The sequence below is a fragment of the Giraffa tippelskirchi genome, chromosome 11 (assembly GCF_054371585.1).
Source record: "Giraffa tippelskirchi isolate mGirTip1 chromosome 11, T2T-mGirTip1v1.2.pri, whole genome shotgun sequence".
In the NCBI taxonomy this organism is placed as follows: domain Eukaryota; kingdom Metazoa; phylum Chordata; class Mammalia; order Artiodactyla; family Giraffidae; genus Giraffa; species Giraffa tippelskirchi.
Window position 1 is genome coordinate 3,417,826 of NC_137285.1, and position 22,782 is coordinate 3,440,607.

Below are 22,782 nucleotides of genomic sequence, written 5' to 3' on the forward strand. Positions count from 1 at the left end.
CTCCCGGGAATTCCCAGGGTCCCCCCCAACCCCCACCCGCTGTGATCCAGCTGACCTTCAGCCTGGTTTCTTTCCGGCTCTGAGTGGGGCCAGGACCCAAGCAGAGCTGGAGGGAGATGCAGCGGGCGTGCTGGGGTGCAGAGTGGAGCTGCCATCCCAGGGCGCCCATCCTGGACTCGGACTTGCTCCTTAAGAGAACCGTCAGGCTTTTCCTCCATCTTTGCGTCTCACCAGGGGGACAGCTGCCAACCTTGCTCCTCCTGTGCCCCAAATGCGACTCAGCAGCGGGCCAGTGAAGGCTTTATTCCTCAATGGCTGGCTCTCCCAGGGCTCACAGCCCACAGTCAGGACCACTGCCTGCTGGAAGGACTGCACCCAGCAGGAAGCTGCCAAGCTGACTGTGGCTCTGAGGTTGACTCTAGTTGTCAATGAAGCCATCCACCAGGGCCTGGGCGTGCTGCCCCGCCACCCTTCACCCTGCCCCCTGCCCCTTGCCCCCTGGCTGGGCCAGGCCAGCGGCCCCCAGTACCTCTGAAGACCCGGCCCCAGGTGGCTCGACCCCCGGCTCTGGATCCCTACTCCAGTACTGCTGTCCCACGGGGTGGAATGCTGGCCACTCGGGTGATGTCCCCAGGAGTGAGTGGCCAGACGTCCCTGTGAAAGGGGTCCTTGCTGCCAAGCATTAGCATCCTGGCCACCCAGGCCCTTCCCAGGGACTGCAAGCCTCCTTGAGCCCCACTCTCCAGGTGCTTTGCCAGCAAGAAGCCCGCCTCTGGCCCCTTCCCCACTCTCAAACTCTCTGCTCTCAACTTCCCTAGTTCATAAGAGGTTTCTCGGTTTCCCAGAGCCTGTTTTAGGCAAGGACATAATGAGGCTTGGGAAGGTAGGGTCTTCCAGTGAGCCAGGTGAGGTCCTTTAGGCCCCAGCCCTCCATCCGCCAGGAACGATGGAGCACAGAGTCTGAGCAGGGCCTCTGCTGCTACGCAAAGCAAACTAACTGAGTGAGACTGAATGAGTGCCAGTACTTCCCTGGCGGTCCGGCGGTTAAGACTTCACCCTCCAATGCAGAGGGTGTGAGTTCAATCCCTGATTGGGGAGTTAAAAATCCCACATGCCTCAGGGCTAGAAAAGCAAAACACAAAGCAGAAGCAATGTTGTAACCGATTCAATAAAGACTAAAAAACATAATCATCAAAAAATCTTTAAAAAAAAGAAATGCAAGGCACTCCTGGTCCAACGGAGTGTTTAAATAATTTGGCAAGAAAATTAAAAAAAAAACACACTGCCTCACCATCACCAAGGGGACAGCCTGGGGCCATCAGGAAAAAAGTCACACAGCAGCTCCTGTCCAAGGGCATCCCCACATCCCAGATGTGGGAGGCTTTCCCGTCACCCCAGTTGCACAGGTCACCCTCTGTGCAGCCTCCCAGTTGAAGGGACATCTAGAGCCCTCGAGGTCCTGGTTTCCCGGGGCCATCTTCCCACCGCCCACGGCAGGCTGTGGAGGGCACAGCTGACGGGGGCAGGAGGACCCTATGCCAGGTTTCACTGGGCCCAACTGTCATGACGGAGACTCCCAGTGCCTTCCTGCCACCTTCACGTCCCTCGCCTAAAAACAAGGGGTTTGTGGATATGAACGCTGACCCTGGCCTTTCTAACCACCCAGAGCCAACTGCCTACCCTCAGCACTGCCTCGCGTGGTTTGCTTGCAGGCAGCAAAGACTGCTCTGTCCCAAGCACAGAGGTTTTCCGAGGCTCTGACCACAACGAATTTACACAGACATGGCTGTGAAGCGGGGGTCAGGTGCTGTCACGGTGACTGAATCCGAGAGCTGACCGAGCGCATCTTGTGTTTAGTCATGAGGGCAGCAGTGAATGCAGAGGTGAGAACAGAAACTCCTTACCTGGAGGGGGCGCTTCAGGAGCTAGAGAGGGAGCATGTCTTCAGCAACCTCCATCCCTGTGTCTTAACATTTAAAAAAAAAAAAAAAAGTAGGATGGGGAGGAATTCCCAGTGGTTAGGACACCATGCTGTCATAGCCAAAGGCCTGGGTTCGATTGCTGGCCGGGGAACTAAGATCCTGCATGCTGGGCAGTGCAGCCAAAAAAAAAAAAATCTTTGTTTTAAATAATAAATTTTTAAAAAAGCAAGTAGCCCAGGAAGGAGCTGGTTTACCCGGAGTTTGTTTTCTTGTTCTTTCACTGATCAATGTTTACTGAGTGCCCGGTGCCAGGCACTGCAGGCGTGGGGATCCTGGGGACACTGGACTGATTTGACTCTGCTAATGGGAAGCTCGCCTACAGCGAGGGAGGCAGAAGTGACTCCTATGATTATCAAGTGGGAGGGCGCCATCACGTGGGCTTAGAGGGGCAGGAGCCAAATTCTAGGGGACCCTTGAAGGCACAACTGAGAGACGTGGCAGGGGTCGGGGGGGTGACCAGGTGCGAACGAGCCTTCCAGACGAGGAATGGGGTGAGGGCAGCTGTGGGGTGTTTGAGGCCAGAGGGAAGCCAGAAGGGCTCTTGGGTGACGCTGCTAAAGGCTCTCAGATGTTTGTCATTTCTTTGTAAACAACTGTGTGTGCACATCTGGTAGTTATTAACAAAGCAAAGCCATTTTTTAAGGCAGGTTGCAAAACGGCCCTGTTGTTTGTCAGGAAAGAATGTCAAAATCTTGGCAGGAGGCCACAGATCAGAATTCTTACTCAAAAGGAGGTGGTTGGAAATGCCCAGGCCTCACCTGTCCAGCGGAATGGAGGCGGGGCCTGCCCGTCCCAGCCCGCTCCTTGCTGCAAAGCCACGTGACCTTCCGGGGGTGGGGCCAGGGAGAGGGATACAGGCGAGGGACCTATAGGGTTTTTTTTAATGTAGTTGGAAAGGCTCTTGTGCCCCTCAGATCTCCACTGCTGTCCAGCTCACCTTACAAAAGCCCAGGCTGAAGGGGACACCACTGTGAGACAGTCACAGCTTCACCAGCGCTCGGTGGCACAGCACTCCACAGTTTGCACAGACCCTTTATATGCAACCCTGAAGCACCTAGGAATTATAGCCCATTTTACAGATCAAATAACCAAGACTCAGCGAGGGGGAGAGCCTTGGCCAAGAGCTCCGTGTCCAATGGCAGAGGTGGAGCCAGAACCCCGGTCAGACCCCAGCAGTGGCCCTGCCCTGCCTCTCAGGGGAAGGGAGGGTCCATGTGGGCAGGTGGGCCAGCCTGGGGCAGGGGGCACACAGCGGGACTGAGCGAACAGCTGGGTTCCTGGGGGTGGGGGTGGAGATGCCAAGGGTCTGGACAAAGCTGCTTGGGCATTTATGCCTCTTGGTGGGACGTGACTCCACTCCAGCTCCACTCCACACAACCGGGCGCCAGGCCTGGGCTGAATCTTCACCTCCAGAGGCTGGGGAGAGTGAGGATCAGGGCGGGAAGGGACTTGTCAGGTCAACGAACAACATGAAGAGGAGGAGGGGACTTCCCTGGTGGCCCAGAGGTTAAGAACCCACCTGCCGGTGCAGGGGTCACGGGCTTGATCCCTGGTCCAGGAAGGTCCCACAAGCTGTGGAGCAGACTAAACCTCTTCGCCACACCTACTGAGCCCAAGCTCTGGAGTCTGCAAGCTGCAACTACCGGAGCCCCCGCGCCCTAGGGCCCTTGCTCTACAAGAGAAGCCAACACTCGCTGCAACTAGAGAGAAAGCCTGCACGCAGCAATGAAGACCCGGTGCAGCCAAAAATAATTTTTTTAAATTTTTAGATAAATTAAAAAAAAAAAGAGGAGGAGATGAGATGTGAACCCAGGGCCATCTGTGCAGACAGCACGGAGCGTGATGAGCACACTCTCGGTGGGTGCACTTTGCATCAGGAGGCTTCAGAGAGGAGGCGGCTCCCACAGGCCTGGGCTGCGGGAGCGCTGCGGTGACCGTGGCGACCTCGCCTTCGGCCATCAGAGGGTGGTGTTGGGCCAGCAGGGCCTCTGCCCCGAGGAAGCAGGAACTGGATCCCTGGGCACTCTGCTCAGGAATGCAGCGCCTTTGAGACCCAAGAAGCCAAGCTCACCAGGCCCAGGCTGTTTGGGGCCATCTGCAGAGGCAGAAAGAGGGGGCCCGACCAGGGTTCATGTCCTGGTACTAAGCTTGCTGGCTTGCTTACTGAATACGTCTGGACTCCACCCTCAGCACCATGGCCACTGCCCTGGTCTGGGCCTCTGTCATCTCTTGCTTGGATGTTTAGAATGGAGCCCATGAGTTTCTCAATGCCTCTTCCTGCCGTCTTCCATCCACACTCCACAGGGCAGCCAGAAAAATCTCTGAAATGAAAATCTGATCACATGGTTCCCTGCATAAGCCCTTCACTGGCTACCTGTTTCCCCCCCAAGAGGGGTCACTCTCGGTGGTAGCTAACCAGGCCCTCTGGGACTTGACCACACTGGGCCTTAACCGCATCTCCACCCACCCCAACAACCTGAACTCACCACTTCATCAAGCTCTGTCCTTCCTGCCTTTGCTCAGCCTGGACTTCCTCCCCAATCTTTTTTTTTTTTTTTTGGCCACACCATGCAGCACGCAGGATCTTAGTTCTCTGACCAGGGATCACACCCACGCCGCCTGCATTGGCAGCACAGTCTTAACCACTGGACCACCAGGGAAGTCCATCCCTTCCTGGTCTTGTTCCCTGCACCCTCAAGGCTCCCGGAGCCCTCGTCTGGGAGGCCTTCCCTGGGCCTCTTCCCGCCCCCCAGCAGGGTTCAGGTGCCTTCTCTGTGTTCTTGGAGCGACAGGACCAGTGCTTGTCACGTGGCGGAGTGGTCACCTGTCTCGTGTTGACTCCTATTGACCCCCACCTACACTATCTTGTGTTGATTTTGAGAAATAAACATAGTCTTCCCTGCTTTACAGGGGAGGAAAGTAAGGCTCAGAGGCACGTTCATTTGCTCAGTGATGGTGCCAGGCTTGGAATTTGGGGTGGCAGCCTCCAGAGCCCTGCGTCCCTCTTACCCAACGACCCCCAGAGATTGGGTCATACCAGGAGTACGGCTGGAGGAGGGCAGAACCTGGCAGCGTGATTCAGCCCTCTGGAGAGACCCAAGGAGAGAGTTGGGTGGAGCAGCTGCCAAACAGAGAAGGACCCAGAAAGGATGGGCTCGCTTGGCTATGTCGGTGTCCTGGAGTTGAGGGCAGGCTGGGTGAGCGGCCCAAACATAACCATAAAAGCCAGGTCTGCTGATCACGTATGTGCTGGGAGGTGGTGAAATACCTTACTGGCCTCTTCTAACCGTCCCAGTAAACTTATAAGAAGGGAATTTTGTTAGCTCCAATTTACAGATGAGAAATCTGACACTCAAGCTCACCTACAACATTAGAGGGGAAGCCAAGGTTCAAACTCAGCTGTTTCAGCACCATATAATTTTGAACCACTTGAGGATGACTCGCTCAATGTTAGGAGAGGAATTACAGCTGCTTGGTAGTTTGTTTGCAATCACCCCCAGACTCAGCCTCCTCCACAGCAGTCTTGGGCACTCCTGGTTCCCCAAGAATGGCAATAAAAGCAGAGACCAGTTTGGTATGATCTTGGAACACTCCATGCCCTTAGGGTGCCCCCTGGTATCGTGAGCATGGGTGCTCCAGCTCTGGCCCTGGACAGTGTACAAGCTCCTCCACTTTGCAGCCTCCTTAATAACCCTACTCCATGCTCCTATCACCATAGCAACCCATTCCTATGGTAAGCAGCAAGGGCTTGTTGGCTGAAAACACAAAGGATCAGCTTCATGACATTGGATTCGGCAGCAACGACTTCTTGAAAATGACACTAAACACACAAGTAACAAAAGAAACAACAGATGAACTGGACTTCATTAAAATTTAAAACTTGTGTGGACCTATCAACAGAGTGAAAAGGCAACCCATGAAATGAGAAAATATTTGCAAATCATGTAGCTGATAAGATTAAAGTTCAGAATCTATATAGAACTCCTACAAGTCAATGACAACAACAAACTTCATTTAAAAATGAATAAAAGACTTAAATAGATGTTTCTCCAAAGAAGATACACAAAGGGGCAATGTCTCATGAAAAGACGCTGAACGTTACTGATTATTAGGGAAAGCAAAGCAAAACCACAGTGAAACACCACCTCACACCCCTGAGGATGGCTATTCCCAAACAACAGAGAATGCTAAGTATTGGCGAGGATGTGAAGAAACTGGAATGCTTGTGCATGGCTACTGTGAATGTAAAATGGTGCAGACACCGTGCAGAACAGTATACAGTTCCTCAAAAAATTAAACATAGAATTACGTTATGATCCAGAAATTCTACTTCTGGGTAGAACGGAAAACTGGGGCCTCGAACAGGTATTTGTACACCAGTGCTCATAACAGTTTTATTCATAATAGCCAAAAGGTGGAAACAACCCATGTATGCATTAAGAAATGGATGCATAAGCAAAATGTATTCTGTTCATACCATGGAATATTATTTAACCTTTAAGAAGGAATGAAATTCTGACACATGCTACATGAATGAACCTTCAACGACATTAAACTAAGCAAAAGAAGCCAGACACAAAAAGACAAATACTGTATGATTCTACTCCCAAGAAGCACCTAGAGTAGTCAGATTTGTATAGACAGAAAGCAGGACGGTGGTTGCCACGGTTACTGACCTTTCCAGTCAGGCCCCAACAAGGGTCCTCCTACCTGTTGTCATTCAAGTCAAAAGAATGAGACAGAGTTTAGTTTTGAAAGAAGAAGATTGCATGCATGCTCAGTCCAACTCTTTGCAAACCCATGGACTAAACCTGCCAGGCTCCTCTGTCCATGGAATTTTCCAGGCAAGATTACTGGAGTGGGTTGCCATGTCCTCCCCAGGGGATTTTCCTGACCCAGGGATCAAACCCGCATCTCCTGCATCTCCTGCATTGCCAGGTGGATTATGTACCACTACGCCACCTGGGAAAGCTTTATTTCTTTCATCAAAGAATGGAGAGGTGCAGGCTCAAGCTCTGGAGTCCAGGGTCTCCTGACAGTCCACGGGCAGGGCTGCTTTATAAGGTCGGGGGGAGTGGGTGGAGCTCTGCACAGCCGTGCTGCGCCCAGCTTCAGATCACAGTGCTGGGTGCAGCATCTCTGCACACGGCTCGCTGCTGCCATCTTGAATTGAGTGTCGTGTGCAGCGCTTCTGCACACGGCCCACTGAGCTGAGGGGTCGCTGCAGCCATTTTGCACCAGGAACTCTGGTCTGAAGAGCCGATGCAAGGTCTCTGCATGCAGCCACCTGTTAGCAATTGAAACTAGACTAAGCACAGAGGAAAAGGGAAAAAAAGGTTAGACTTTATTTCATTACCCAAATTCTATTTTAATTTCCCGAGAATTGTTCCTGAGCTTTGCCAGTGACATCAGGGGCTTTGAGGAGAGGAAGCAATGGAAAGTTAATGTTTAATGGGTACAAAGTTTCAATTTGGGAAGATGAAAAAGTTCTGGAGATGGATGGTGGTGATGGCTGCCTGACAGTGTGAATGTACTTAATGCCACGCAACTGCACTCTTAGAAATGGAAAATTTTATGTTAGGCATATTTTACCACAACAGAAAACAAATTTTTTTAAACAGAGACCTAAATATAAGAGCTAAAACTAAATCTTGGGACTTCCCCGGCAGTTCAGTGGTTGGGAATTCGTCTTCCAATGTCAGCAATATGGGTGTGGTCAGGGAGCTGAGATTCCCACATGCTTTGCAGTCAAAAAACCAAAACATCAAACAGAAGCAATATTGTTACAAGTTCAATAAAGACTTTAAAAATGGTCCATATCAAAAAAAAAGGTTGAACATAGAATTACTACCTGCAATTCCACTCCTAAAGATACACCCAAGAGAAGTGAAAATACGTTTTCACAAAAATTTGTACAAAAAATGTTCATAGCAGCAGTATTCATAATACCCAAAAAGTGGAAATAACCCAGATGTCCATCAACTGATGAATGGGTAAGCAAAATGTGGTGTATTCATGCAAAAAAAATATGATTCAGCTATGAAAAGAAACGACATACTGATACCAACTACAATATGGATGAGCCTTGTATACATTATGCTAAGTTAATGAAGCGAGTCAAAAGATCACATACTATATGATTCGATTAATATAAAATATCCAGAATAGGAAAATCTATCGAGATAGAGAGTAGATTAGTAGTTGCTAGAGGCAGGAGCAGGGGTGCAGGAAATGGGGAATGACTGATAGAGGGTACAGTGGTTTTTGAGGTGGGGATAATGAAAATATCCTGCAATTAGGAACTTCCCTGGTAGTCCAGTGGTTGAGAATCCTGCCTCCCAATGCATGAGACTAGGGTCCCATCCCTGGTGGGAGAACTAAGATTCCTTATGCCTCGGGGCAACTAAGCTCATGTGTCGAAAACTACAGAGCCCATGTGCTCTGGAAGCCATGTGCCACTCTAGAGAAAAGTCTGCCAGCTACAAGAAGATCCTGCGTGTGCCAAAGCTGAGAACCCGACTCAACCAAATAGGAAATAAATATTTGTAAACAATATTCTGCAATTAGACAGTGATTGTATAAGATTATACAACCTTGTGAATATACTAATTGTACACTTTAAGAATGGTGAACTTGTATGTGAATTCACACTTTAATAAGAAGGAGGTGAAACTGCCCAGAGGAGAAACAGGGAAAGTAGACCATCCCAGTGTCCTACCCAGAACACCGCTGGGACTGGGGCAAGGTGCCCCTTCCTACCTCCTGCTCCCACAGTTCCCCCTTCATCTATCCTTTTTAGGCCACCCCACCTCACCCCACTGTGTTCTGAACCCCACCCTGGCCTCTTCCCCAGCAACGTTCACCCCATGGTGAGGCTCCCTCACCCCCTGGGCCCCCTCTGTACTCACCCAACTGGTTCTGATGTGATGGCATTTCGCATTTCCTAGTAACCAAGGTCTGGAAGGAGGGGTCCAGGGTGTGGAGCGGGTGGCCCTGTCTACCCCCTGTGGTTGTTGGCTTGTGTCCTGGTTGCTGCCATGGGCCCCTGAGAGCTTGGCAAACTAGGACTTGGAGAAGACAAGTACTATCGGTGGGGGTTCAGGGGGTTCTTTTTCACCGAAGTCTTTGTTTCAAGGTAGGGAAATCTATTCTCCTGGGCTCAGAATACCCTGCAGCCCGAGGTGAGTGGATCCAGGTTTCCTAACACACAATGATTATTCACTTTTATCCAGCACCTCCTACAGGCTGGGTACAACGTTGAGCCCTTTCGGGGAAGGTGCACCCGGGTGGTGGCTCCCGTACAGGTTTCAGAGTCAGACGGGCTTGGGTTCAAATCCTGGCTTCCCATTTCTGGGCTGTGAGTCTTCAGAAAAATTTCTTAATCTCTCTGGTCTTTCATATCCTTAACTGTAAGATGAGGATACTCCTACCTGTTTCCAAGCGGTTTGATAAGGATGTAATGTTCTCAGTGCAGAAATGGGAGATTGAGAGTTCCGTGTAGGCAGGGACCCGATCCACCCTGTTTACTGTAAACACGTGTTTACATCTTGTTTACGGCCCCAGCTCTGCCCTCCCAACACAGCCCAGGTGTGCTTTTCATCTGCCCTGCTCCACACCATGGCTCATGCCGTCTCCTCTACAGGGTGGTGGCGGGGGGTTGCCCTTTCCTCTATCCAATCTCCACTAACTGACATCCTTCCTTTCTTCAAGGTCTGGCTCAGTGCCACCTGCATCCCACTGGGGTGATTTCTGTGCCTGGATCTTCTCCCTATTTGGGGTGGAGCCTCCAGAGCTGAGGCTGAGGGGCGGCCTCCAGTGTGACAACAAAGTGATGAACTACATGGGCTTCTCTCTGGAAAAGATACTAACCTTCTCTCTACCTGAGTTTGCTTGTCTGTAAAATGGACTTAATGATAGTAGCTGCCCAGAAGGGGGCTCTGACGTTTAAATGAGGCGATGCACTTAGTTTGGGGTCTGGCACATAAAAAGCCTTCAATAAACACTGTAGATCTGTGCTAATATGGTAGCCACATGAGGAATCTACAATAAAAATAATCAAAATTTAAGTTAATTAAAACTAACCACTTGCCAGGAAAGATTGAGGGCAGGAGGAGGAGGCAACAGAGGATGACATGGTTGGATGACATCACCGACTCAATGGACATGAGTTTGAGCAAACTCCGAGAGACAGTGAAGGACAGGGACGCCTGGCGTGCTGCAGTCCATGGGGTTGCAAAGAGTCGAACACGACTTAGTGATTGAACAGTAATAACACCCACATTTCACATGTGACAACTGGCTACCAGTGATGTCTGCTAGGAAACCCCCCCAGATACAGAGCATTTCCATTGCTAAATAGTGCTGTCAGTCGTGATGATGATAATATGAATTTGTGGTCTGGAAAAGCAATTAAGGTTATCTCTGATACCCCTCAGCTCTGCATAGCTCACAGGTCCTGGGAGGACCCCCAACTCCTCCTCCTGGCCCTGCCTGCCCAGCCACTGACGTCCCCAGGGGTAACCGGAGACCCTCCCATCAAGAGGATTAGGGGGAGAAAGGAGACTGGTGAGAAACAAGCAGGATTAGGGGCTAATGAGAGGCAGTGGGAGAACCCAGTCTCTGCACGCTGCCCGCCTGGCGGGAAGTGGGTGTGGGTGGCAGCAGAAAGAGGCTGGAATGTGAAGCGGGGAGGGACCAGAGGGTGTAGAATTACCTAACTGCTGCAGAGTGTATGCACCAGGCGCCCTGGACGGAGGGAGATGGCCAAAGACGGCTCCCCTTCAACTGCACCTGATTCTATCAGGGCCCAGAGCAGAGAGGTTTCAGCACTCACCCGCCTCAGCTAAATCGGTCCCAAGATAGCCAAGGCATGGGGACCCGCAGTGTTCTGAGGGTAGGAGAGCCCTGGGAAGAGAGCCTTGGGCTAGCCCAGCTATTGGGTCCGAGGCTAGACCAGGGGAGAGTTTCAGCCCACGTGGACCTGCCTCCCAAGGCCTGGAAGAGGTAGCCACATAGCTATACTGTGATCTCCAGCAGATGCACTCCTGGTTTCCTTACAGACAGTCATGGATAATGTGGCCTCTGCCCTTGGAGCTTCCAATAGCTGGAGGAAAAATTTCTTCGAGGTGCACAACCCTTGACAGTCTCCATGTCTCAGGCAAAAGACAGGGGAACCTTCTGGGTTTCCTTCGTCACTTGGCAGAGTGGTGGGTCACCCCTCACTGATCAGATGTTTAAAACCCCAAGGAGCACCCATACCGCCTCACGGGCATCAGCATGCCCCTCCTCCCCCTTAGGGCCCAGGGAATGGGGGATCTTGGACAAGGCCTCCTGTGTCCTCGTGACCTCAGCCATGAGAAAGGGGATCGGCAGGGCTCGGGGTCCTCAGCCCTTCCCTGTATTGAGGGCACAGGATGGGCACCGCAGGAGAGAATTTGAAAGACAGGAAGGAAAGTCACCATAGGAAAACAAGCCTTTAGCAAGGAAACCTTTTGAGTTCCATTTTTCCTGCCTAGCCTGGCTCCTGTTGAATATGGACACTTGTTGCAAAAAGCCAGGAGCCTCTCACCCCAAAACAGTGACTGACATATTTACTAGACTAAGTCCCTGACTGCCAGCCGGCAGAGCTGGGTAAGGGTGATCTTAGCAGAATGGTGGGTGCAGGGTTTCTTCATTAGTGAGAGGGGGAGACTGAGGGTCGGAGAGGAGGGTGCCTGCAGAGAGCACTCATTGTTTTATTAGTATTTGCCGCCTTCGAAGCAGCACTCGGATTAGTACTCTTTCCCCCTGAAGTTCCCCTGTCCCTGGAGGCCTGGGAGCACTGAGGGGGTTCTCCAGGCACCCAGCCTGGACACCCACACCACAGGAGGCCAGCCTCATTCCCTCCCAGCCTCCTCTCCCTGGCAGGGGACCTCTGACACACCCTCCTTTCCCCACCTGCTCCCCACCCACCCCCAGAACCATCCAGAGCCAAGCATGGGACCTCAGTTAATCCTAATTATGTAATCCAACGGTTGGCCAAGGAGGAGGTGCCCTGGAGCCATGCCCAGGAGTGGGGGCAAAAGACCTGGCTTGGTCAGGGCCACAGAGCAGGCTCGGCCTCTGACTGGAGCAGCCCCCACCCCTCCGGCCTCACCCAGCACCATGAGCGGCCGAGTGGGAGACCTGAATCCCAAGCAGGCAGAGACCCTGGCCAAGGTGAGCTGAGGCAAGGGGCATGGGCCGAGGGGCTGAGGGAGCACGGTGGCCGGAACCCTTCCCCTCTGTTGGGCTCAGCACGTCCTTGACACTGTCTCTTTGCCGTCACCTCACCCGGGGTCAGGTCCTACGGTGCCCGGTGACCGCCCAGTCCAGGGCAGCGGCAGGGGAACAGCACCGTTTGCAGACGATAGGGTAGGTGCCAGACCGAGCCTGGCCACTCATCCAGGGGCCAGACCTGAGAACTTTATCTGACCTGCCCCCTCCCCACCTCCCTGTAGGCGGGAGCTGACGATGCTGAGGCTCTGCCCTCGGACTGTGTTCCGTTCCACCCCCCGGGACTCTGAAAGATGACCTGTCTGTAAGAGCTGAGAGTCGGGGCAGAGTGTGTATGTCATCCCCACAGTCAATGGGGAAGAGGATGCATGATCACTAGCCATGTTTTCACAGAAAATGGGCTGGAAAAAAGAAGCTTTGGGGGGCTAACAAATGAAAAGAACAAAGAATACATTCACACCTCAACCCAGCTACCCGCCAACCCACCTATCTATCTTTTCTTTCATTCCTCCTCTCACCCCGGCCCACCCAACGATCTATCCCTCCTCCGTCCATTCACGCCCCATCTCCTCTGTCCATTCATTGGTTTCCTCTTCATTTTTTTCCATCCATCCATCCATCCTTTCTTCTATTTACTCACCCGTCTAGCCTTCCTTCCATTCACCTCTCCATCCCTCTGTCCACCCATCTTCCATCACCGCAGGCCAGACTGCACTGGAAGAGAAGGAAAGAAACTGAAAAAAAAAAAAAAAATTCACCTAATCTGAGCTCAAGGCTCAGCGTGAACACCTCTTCAACCAGCATCTCTCTTCCCAGTTCCGAGAAAATGTCCAGGACGTGTTGTCTGCCCTGCCCAACCCGGATGACTATTTCCTTCTGCGCTGGCTCCGAGGTGAGGGCAGACGTGGGGGAGGTCAGGACGAGGGGCAGCAAGAGGGACCTGGTACCAACTGCTCCAGAAGGACCCATGGCTCGCAGGATCTGACCGCATCATCTTGCTTCATGTTCAGGTCCCAGAGAGGGGAGGGGACAAGAAAGGAAGGTCCCCTCTAAGGTCCCTGGTGCCCTCCATAGCCCCGCCTCCTGCCCAGGACCAGGACAAGGTGACTGCAAGGCAGCCTCTTTCGCACCTCACCCCTTCCTTCCGTCTTCCCACAGCTCGGAATTTCGACCTGCAGAAATCAGAGGCCATGCTCCGCAAGGTGAGACCTATACCCCTCTGAAAATTTGGTGAGGGCCTTTGTCAGGGGCAATTCCTGCCTCCAGCCTCTACCTCCATCCCCTCCTTACCATGCATCTCCCTTTCAGTACATGGAGTTCCGGAAGACCATGGACATTGACCACATCCTTGAATGGCAGCCCCCCGAGGTGAGCCAGCAGCTCCCCCCTCATCCCCAGTCTTTGACAGACATACCACCCAACAGCCTCAGCATCACTGGGGGCCATGAGTAGAGGGCAGCAAGCCTGAGAGGCCTGTGGAACCCCCGGGAAACTACAGCCAATTCTCCTGTAATAATTATGAATATTTCCTATTAAGATCCAAGCTTGAGTTAAGACTTTACCTGCATGAGCTCATTTAATCCTCGCAAACGCCTGAGGTGGATACAGCTGTGCCCATTGTACGCATGAGGACACTGAGGCCCAGCACTGGTTAAGCAGCCACCCAGAGTCCCACAGCCCCTAGGTGGGGCTGGGATTTGAGCGCAAGCCTCCAAACACAGGCTCTTCAGCAGCACAGTTAGCTCGTGGCTCTGAGCCCTTATCCCCTGGAGCCTTGCTCAAAGCATCCTGTCTAGGTGGGAAAGAAACTTCGCCCACGGAGGAGTCGGGGAGAACAGGCCCATCGTGGTGCCTTAGTTAAACAACAGTCCTAGTTTCATTGGCGGAGCACAAGCTCTGAGTCAGGCAGGCTGCTATGCCAATGTGATCTTGGGGACTTTCCCCAACAGAGGAGGGGGAATGAGGCTCAGAGAGGTGGTGTCACTTGTTCAAGGATGCACAGCAGGGAAGCAGCTGCATTTGTTGTTTGAACCAGGTCTGCTCACTTTCACTATTCATGTTTTTCATCACTAAGCCAAACCCCTCTCCATGGAAAGGGGCATGAGAGACTTTGGGGGGCAGAACTCAGGAGCCCAGAGGCCTCCGGCAGGCCTGGCTGAGTCCTGATTTTGCCCTGTACCTGCCACGAGCAAGGCCCTCCCCTGCAAGCCCCTTGGCTTTCTCACCCAGACAGTAGGGCCACCCTCCAGGGAAGGGAAGGTGCTTGTACTACGGTGTGTGCAGGCTCAGACCACCCAGGGCAGCCTGGTTTGGTGAGGGGGCGGGGTGGGGCGGCGATCTCTGTGCTTGGTTGCTTACTCGTGTCTGACTCTTTGTGACCTCATGGACTGTAGCCCACCAGGCTCCTCTGTCCATGGGATTCTCCAGGCAAGAATACTGGAGTGGTTTAGCCATGCCCTCCTCCAGGGGATCTTCCCAGTCCAGGGGTCGAACCCAGATCTCCTGCATTGCAGGCAGATTCTTTTCCATCTTTTCCACCAGGGAAGCCCAAGGGGGTCTCTGGGAGGTTGCACACTGCCCAGTTCCACGTGTCTGTCCTCGCCCAGGTGATCCAGAAGTACATGCCTGGAGGCCTGTGCGGCTATGACCGTGACGGCTGCCCCGTGTGGTACGACATCATCGGGCCGCTGGACCCCAAGGGCCTGCTCTTCTCGGTCACCAAGCAGGACCTGCTCAAGACCAAGATGAGGGACTGTGAGCGCATCCTGCATGAGTGTGACCTGCAGACCAAGCGGGTGAGGCTGCCCGGGCACGCGGTCCCAGAAGCACACCGGCACCCTCGATGTCATGGTCAGAGGGCTCTGGGCTCACACACCAGTTCTGACCCTTCCCAGCTGTGCCACTTAGGAAAGTCACCTCACCCCTCTCTGAGCCTGTCTCCTCACCTCCAAAACCGACACAATAATAACGGTTGCAGAGATGAATTTAGATAATATGAGTATGTGGCTGGCACCTGGGGTCTCTCAACAACGCTAGCTACTCTGATTCCCTCTGAGTCTTTGCCCTCGCTGTTCCTTCTGTTGGGATGATCCAACCCCCAGCACACACACATTTCCCTCACACCTCCACTGGCTCTGTCCTGTCCATCTTTCAAGGTTCAGACCATCACCTCCTCTGAGGCCCCCATCTGGGTTAACGTTTGTCCCCACACCTTCTGTGCTGTCCGGCTGCGGCTCTCAGCCCAGTACTGTGCTGACCCAGTTGCTTGTCAGTCTCCCCAGACAGACTCTGAACTCTTTAAGGATAAGAACTCTGGATTATTGAGTTACATGCCATACTTTCAGTGCCCGGCTCAAAACAGGTGTTTAATAAATATTAGCTGGACAAACGGAGGGATGAATGGATAAATGAACGGCCGTATGAAGGGATGGATGGGTGATTTGGTGAATAGGTGGGTCAATTAATGGACGGGTGGATAGGCGGATGGAGGGCGGATAGATGATGACTGGGTGACGGACAGTGGATGGACGGATGGTAAATGCAGTCACTGTTTTGTCTGCTCATTCCTCTGAGGACAGAGCAGGCAGCTGGGAGAAGCCCTGGGGGGGTCACGTGCTGAGGCACCATCTCCCAGGTTCTGAGCCTGCACCCTGATCCTTGCTCTTGTCCTCGCAGCTGGGGAGGAAGATTGAGACCATCGTGATGATATTCGACTGCGAGGGGCTGGGGCTGAAGCACTTCTGGAAACCCCTGGTGGAAGTGTACCAGGAGGTGAGCAAAGGCCCCGGGCGTCCCTGCTGGCTTTAACCACCAGCTTGCCCAGCGGTGACCTGGCTGCTTGCTCAGAGCCAGGATCTAGTACCAGGTGGTGGCCTTTGCTGGGCCTCACCACTGCAGCCCGGGCCCATCACTGTGTTTCCCGGAGACTGCACAGAACAGGCCTCGGGAGCAGCACGCACGGACACCGCAGCGGCCAGCTTCCAATGAGCCCTCCCTGCCCTGTCACCTCCGCTCCGTGACACGGGCAAGCCATTCTCTCCGCCCACGCTTCATTGTCCTTGCCTACAAAATGGGGGCACTGATTGTCTGCACTTCCAAGGGACATAGCCATACTTCTGTGAGCTAATACACAAACTGCACACAGCGCGCTTGGCAAACGAGCGTGCGTTCTCACTCGCTCCGTCGTGACCGAGTCTCTGTGACCCCATGGACTGAAGCCCGCTAGGCTCCTCAGTCCTTGGGATTCTCTAGACGAGAATACTGGAATGGGTTGCCATTTCCTACTCCAGGGGACCTCCCCGACCCAGGGATTGAGCCTGCATCTCCTGCATCTGCTGCATTGGCAGACGAATTCTTTGCCACTGTACCACCTGTGAAGCCCCAGTAGTGAACGTTCAATGAATGGTAGCCATCATCATCACTGTACTACTGTTGCTATAAGATTCATTCTAAAGATGGTTATTATTATGTAATTATTATGAGAGTGTGGTCATAATGGTCTGTGGAGAGGTTTCCTCCAGGGACCATGGAAGTGATGGAAAGAAGGAAAACCCTCCACAGCCTTCTGAAACCTCCAAGGGGAGGTTGCAAAGGGACGGGGGTAGAAGAGGAGGTATGGGCTCTGATGGAGTCTTTCTTGGTTCCGCAGTTCTTTGGCCTCCTTGAAGAGAATTACCCAGAAACCCTGAAGTTCATGCTCATTGTGAAAGGTGTGTGGCAGGCGACTGCCCTCCTCTGTGCCTCCAGCTCCTTATCTGAACTCTGAGGACAATAATAGTGCCTTCTTTCCTGGAAGCAGGGAGGCAGGTTGGTTGCTTGGCTGCATGCAAATGACTCAGAGTAAGCGCTCCATAAATGGTAAATCCTATGGTTGGTTTTCCTGCAAAAGGCAGCTCCAACCCCAGCTTGTGCAGGAACACCCCCCCCACCTCTCCTCCCCATGTCTATCTCTCCCTCCTCAAACTGCCTCTGCCATTGGGCAGCGGGTGCAGCCCAGTCTGGCCTTTCCTGCCTCCTGCCTCCTGAACCTCCAGTTATCTTTACGTTCATCCTGCTTTCCTTGGGTTGTCTACTCCTTGAAGGCAAAGCCTTTGATTCTTCACTTCTATTGCATCCCTCACAGGCTTGGGGCCAGGTGGGAACTCAATAGTATTTGGGTAGTTGTTGTTTGGGTGGGTGGATTGATGGAAAGATGGCTGTATGTTGATGGTTGACTGGTTGATTCATTTCTTAGTTTGTTGTCTATTTAACTGACCAGTTGGTTAGCTGACTAGTTGATTGCCTGGTAGTTGACTGCATATACGATTGGCTGGTTGGATAGTTGTTAGTTTGGTAGACTGATTGAGTCACTAGTTAGCATTTTGGTTGGCTGTGAGGGTGAGTGTCTAGTTGGCAGACTGGTTAGTTGGTTTGGCTGGATTGTGGATGGTTAACTGCTGGTTGTTTGGATGGCTGGCTGGTTGGTTATTTGAATGGTTGGCTGACTGGAAAAGGCAGTTGGTTGGGCAGTTAGCTGGTTGTTTAACTGACTGATTGGTTTTCTGATTGATTGACATGTCAGTTGGTTTGGTAGGGTTTGATTATTTGGTAAGGAGGCTAGTTGGTTGGTAGGCTGGTTGATGGGTTGGTGAGAATTGATTGGCTGTTTGTTGGCTGGTCTGCTGGCTGTTTGATACATTGGATGATGGTTGGTTGGGTAGTTGTCTGCTTGTTGTCTTAGCTGGCTGGCTGGTTTGTCAGGTGCAGGGCGTTGAAACTTGCCAAGGTAATTCATGATTCCTCCACGCTGCTGGCTCTAACTGTTATGGGGAGAGCGGCCCGACGGAATTATTTTTTCCCCAATTATACTTGCTTATGTCTCTCCAGCCACCAAACTGTTCCCTGTGGGGTACAACCTCATGAAGCCCTTCTTGAGTGAGGACACTCGCAGGAAAATTGTAGTCTTGGGAAGTAAGTAGTTCCAGCTCCATCCCCCGAACTCTACTCATGAACTTTGGGGTAAGTTGGTCCATCACCCCCATCCAGAGGTCCAAACATCACCTAGAGCCAGAGGCTCCTCCCTCTCAAAAGTGTAGCGGGTCTTGCACTATGGAGTCTATCCAGTTACCTGTGTCTTACTCCCTGCCATGCCTCTTTGGCAACTAAGGCCTCCATGTCTTCCTACTTGTCAATTTCAGTTTGGTTGCTGGTCAACCTCTGGGCTACGGGCCTCAGTTTCTTTATATTAACCTTCCATGGCCACACAGGGGGGATAACTTGGGTTGGTTACAGGGGTGGGGCCATGTGACACCTGAGAATCCAGAACACAGACCTTTGCACAGGGTGTGAAGAACCGTAATGGGCTTTATGGTTGTGATGGTGAAGCAGCAGGGAGGAAGAGGTCCTTTCAAAGGCCCCAGGCTGCCCCTCTCCCACCCAGAGGTCTGACTTGGGTGGGCCATTTGCACACTGCAAGGCCCCCAACATGGTCCTTGTCCTCATTGGGGTCTAAAGTGTCCTTAAGGCAATTAGACAACATTAATCTTGACTACTCATCACTGGGAGACCATCAAACATGGGCAAACCGATCAGCCAGGGAAAACATGTTTCCATAACAATACAATGCCTGAAGACACTTCTACAGCCCAAGGCCTGAAAGGCTGGGGAATCAGCCCTGGCAGCATAAGTCCTACAGGGCTTCCCCCACCCGCCAAGCTCAGGCCCTCCTGGTAGGAATAGGGGGCTGACGGCTCCCCCCCATGCTCAATAGTCACCCTTCAACCCCTCTGCCCACAGGCAACTGGAAGGAAGGATTGCTAAAACTCATCAGTCCTGAGGAACTGCCTGCCCAGTTTGGGGGCACCCTGACCGACCCAGATGGGAACCCCAAATGTTTAACTAAGGTATGAAGAGCCCCAGAACAAGGGAGGGTAGAGGAGTCAAGCCGGGTTCCTTTCTCATCCACTCCTTCATTCCTCCAGTGTCTATGGAGAAACACTTGTGAGCCAGGTACTGAGTTAGCCCCAGCTCTGCCCTAACAGAGCTCTCAGCAGCTGTTCAGGCAAATGAGAAATGGGAGAATTTTGACCCAGAGGGATGAGCTGGGAGAGAAAGTTCCCAGAAGAGGCCCTGACCGAGGCTGGTGGGATACAGAAGGCTTCCCGGGGTGTGGGGGCTGGGGGACAGGATGAGCAGACTACTTCTGGAAGATGGGGAAACGTCTCGGGCAGGAGACACAGCTTGAATGATGTAATGGCTGGGAGCCGGGAACAAGCCCATCCTGCTCTGTGCCCGCAGATCAATTACGGTGGGGAGATCCCCAAGTCCATGTACGTGCGGGACCAGGTGAAGACTCAGTACGAGCACTCGGCGCAGATCAGCCGTGGCTCCTCACACCAGGTGGAGTACGAGATCCTGTTCCCAGGCTGTGTCCTCAGGTAAGGCTCAGGCCACCGCCTGCACCCCAGCCAGACCCTCGCCCCGCGGGGGTCTCTCAGACTCAGCAGCAACCCGTGCTCCTTCCCCTGCCCCCAACACAGGTGGCAGTTCGCGTCGGACGGAGGGGACATCGGCTTCGGGGTTTTCCTGAAGACCAAGATGGGGGAGCGGCAGCGGGCCACGGAGATGACGGAGGTGCTGGCCAGTCAGCGCTACAACGCCCACATGGTGCCCGAAGACGGGAGCCTCACCTGCACGGAGGCCGGCGTCTGTGAGTGTGCCCTGGCTGGGCCCCGGCTCGGGAAGGATGGAGCCACCTGTCCCATGGTTTAGAGAAGGAAACAGAGGCAGTGACCCCCCCAGGGACACACAGCCTAGGTCAGGCCATTCATCCGCAGTCGTTCATCCGGTCCACACGCAAATGCGCCTGCGGTGTGCGGGGAGCCAAACAGGCCTCGGAGGGCTTGAGAGCATCGCAGGTCACAAGCAAGGCTTGATAGGGGGAATGACTGTCTCCAGGGGGAAACCGGGGCTCCAAGAAGTACGTCAACCTCAGAGCCACACAGCTGAGTGTGGCGCCGGGGCTCTAGCTCTGCCTGGTGGTAGCGGCATAACCCTGGGAGAAAACCCTGAAAGTCTCACCAACCCGGAGCCTTGGTTTGCTCACCTGTGGAGCAGAGGTTACGACTCCTGCCTCTCAGAGCGCTTGTAAGGAGGCTTGTAAGTAGGGGGGGCAGGAGGTGTGTGCAGGCCTAGCCCAGCACCCCACTTCATCCTCGGGGGCTGGGAGGCCTCTGACATTCCCCACTGCCCCCCGAGGACACCCCGTCATGTGACTATCCAGGTGCGGAGACAATGGCATGCAGTGGCCATTGTTCTCGTTGCCAGTTGGTGCAACTAAAGCCAGGCTGGGCACGTGCCAGGGGGAGGTCAGGGTCTGTTTACAGGCCCTGCTCAGGAGGGGCAGTTCCCATGGGGAAGAGAACAAGAGTGGGGAGAGCTTGGCCCAGCTTGGCAAACACAACAGGTGGGAAAACAACCTGTTCTCCCCCAAGGCTGGAGCAGGGTGCAGGGAGTATGGAGTCAGGCCCAACTACCCATCTTTCCATCTGTCCTCCCAGATGTCCTGCGCTTTGACAACACCTATAGCTTTGTCCACGCCAAGAAGGTCAGCTTCACAGTGGAGGTGCTGCTCCCGGATGAGGGCATGCAGAAATATGACAAAGAGCTCACCCCTGTCTAGGCAGCTCCCTCACTTCCCAGAGACCCTGACCCTTTGCTTTCTGTCTCTGTATTCTTCTCCCCACCTCCCTCCAAAATTTGCTCAGTAGTCCTCTTGACTCTGACATTAGTCAGAAGAGAAAGGGCTGCCTTGGGGAAAACTCATACGCTCTGGTCAAATCAGGAAAAGTAGGAGAGGCACCACTTTGGAGGATGCTGAGGTTGCAGAAGAGGAAGAAGCAAGGGTAGAAACAAGAGGAGGATGTCCCTGCAGCCCGAGAAATAGAAAAATGCATCTCCTAGCCTTTGTTCTCACTTCTCCTGAGGCATTCGTGTGCTTGAATTTCTTCCCCATGAGTTATCAGCAACTTGGGTCCGAGATGTATCTAAATTCTTTTTACTTCTACCTCTTATATAAGTAAATGCTCAACTAATGTGAAGTTGAATGGAGGTAGGCAGCAAATGGGTGTGCAAGATAAGAAGAAGTCTACAAGGGGAGATTTCAGCACCTCGGACAGGGCCTGGGGGCCGGGATGGTCTCTCCTGAGACTCATGTGACCCAGCCCCCAGATTTCTGGCACCGGCTGCCTCCTGGGGTAGGTAGGAGCTGTCTATAGAAGGCTTTGTCTGACTCAAGACACAGAGCTTTCCCAACCTCTCACTCCCACCCTCGCCACCTCCCCTTGGAACTCACAGCTTATGTTTCAAGCAATTAAAGGCACTTCCCTAAAAGCAAAGGAAGTCACATCTGGCTCTAGCTGCTGCCTGGCAATAATAAAACAAAATAAAATAAAATCACAGCTGTCATTCAGTGAGTTCTCTTGATGTACCTAGACGGTGCCAAGTGCTTTATGAGTTTAGCTCATTTCACTCTCACGCCTGCCCTGGGGTTACATATCACAGCCACATATGCATAAGGAAACTAAGGCTCAGAGAGGTGAAGTCACTCTCCCAACACCACACAGCATCCAAGACCCAGGTGTTTGTTTTGTTTTGTTTTTTTAACTCCAAAGACATTGCTCTTAATTGCTCCATAATACCACCACCTAAGACTCTACTTTTACAGAGAAGAAGGAATATCTTAGATTGTCCAGTGGAAATGTCTTGGATGTCACCCTCTCCATTTCCAGTTTGTGGGCAGAAGAGGATTATGCCCATTGAGCAGTTGGAACAATGGAGACCCCCGATGCTGATTAATCAGGTCATCCAAGGAAACTCACAGCAGAGCAGGAAGGGCTTGTGCTTCAAAGCCCAGCATACAGTTCACTGCTCACATGGCTGCTGAGAAGCATGGCCTCTTGCCATTCACCATGACCCTGGGTGATGCGGGGAGACACCATGGCCCCAGGAGCTTCCTGCTCCGGGGACATGGAGCTGTTGGCTTGAGCCCCAGGTCCTGATACATCTCTTGACATAAGGAGATGAGTTCCACAGAGAACGTGGGTGGGTGGGGACCGAAGGATTTGAGGTTCCTTGGGAATGAGCTGAGAGCCAAGCCTGCTGGGGTGAGCCCTGCCATGGGCAGAAGAGGCCTGAGTCCGAGACCATTCAAGCTAACGTGAAGCAGCAGCTAGTACTTTCCATCTGCACTTAGAGATACATTTTATAGATCAAAAACAGCACTGGCCTCCTTTTCTTCAGTCCATGGGTGGCAGAAATAGGACTGGAGCCAAAGCCTCCCTCCTCCCACCTGCTGCCTCCCACCCTCCCACCACTAATTCCCGTTACTGCAGCAACTTGCCAGAACAGGACAAGACCGCCGACTCTCTGAGCTGGGGGCTGGGGAGAGGGGTGGATAGGAAGGAGGAAGAGAAGAAAGGGTTGTCAGATTTAGAAGAAGAAAAAAAGCAATACTTGGGACATGCTTAAAATGTACTATTTATCTGAAACTAAAATTTAACTGGGTGTC

At 52.8% G+C, this 22,782-nt stretch overlaps 1 protein-coding gene across 3 annotated transcripts; it reads left to right on the forward strand.

Moving 5' to 3' along the window:
• The first annotated feature begins 7,176 nt into the window (after window positions 1–7,176).
• Window positions 7,177–21,680, forward strand: LOC145525141 (SEC14-like protein 3). Of its 3 annotated transcripts, none has more exons than XM_081537995.1 (12): window positions 7,177–7,318; window positions 13,053–13,128; window positions 13,395–13,438; window positions 13,545–13,604; window positions 14,843–15,031; window positions 15,912–16,007; window positions 16,885–16,945; window positions 18,102–18,185; window positions 19,011–19,117; window positions 19,512–19,651; window positions 19,754–19,923; window positions 20,774–21,680. In XM_081537995.1, exons 3-12 carry the CDS (start codon window positions 13,427–13,429, stop codon window positions 20,893–20,895), a joined length of 1,041 nt encoding a protein of 346 aa, XP_081394121.1. In that variant the 5' UTR covers window positions 7,177–7,318; window positions 13,053–13,128; window positions 13,395–13,426; the 3' UTR covers window positions 20,896–21,680. The 3 variants fall into 3 exon arrangements, with proteins under 3 accessions (XP_081394121.1, XP_081394120.1, XP_081394122.1); XM_081537994.1 differs by lacking the exon at window positions 7,177–7,318 and adding an exon at window positions 12,126–12,179; XM_081537996.1 differs by lacking the exons at window positions 7,177–7,318; window positions 13,545–13,604; window positions 14,843–15,031 and adding an exon at window positions 12,126–12,179.
• The last annotated feature ends 1,102 nt before the right edge of the window (window positions 21,681–22,782 follow it).

Bases quoted from the DNA above. Each gene is read 5' to 3' on its own strand.
- LOC145525141 (XM_081537994.1), top strand. From the start codon at position 12,126: ATGAGCGGCCGAGTGGGAGACCTGAATCCCAAGCAGGCAGAGACCCTG. The intron at 12,180-13,052 runs GTGAGCTGAGGC...CTCTCTTCCCAG, and splicing joins AGGCAGAGACCCTGGCCAAG to TTCCGAGAAAATGTCCAGGA. The intron at 18,186-19,010 runs GTAAGTAGTTCC...CTCTGCCCACAG, and splicing joins GAAAATTGTAGTCTTGGGAA to GCAACTGGAAGGAAGGATTG.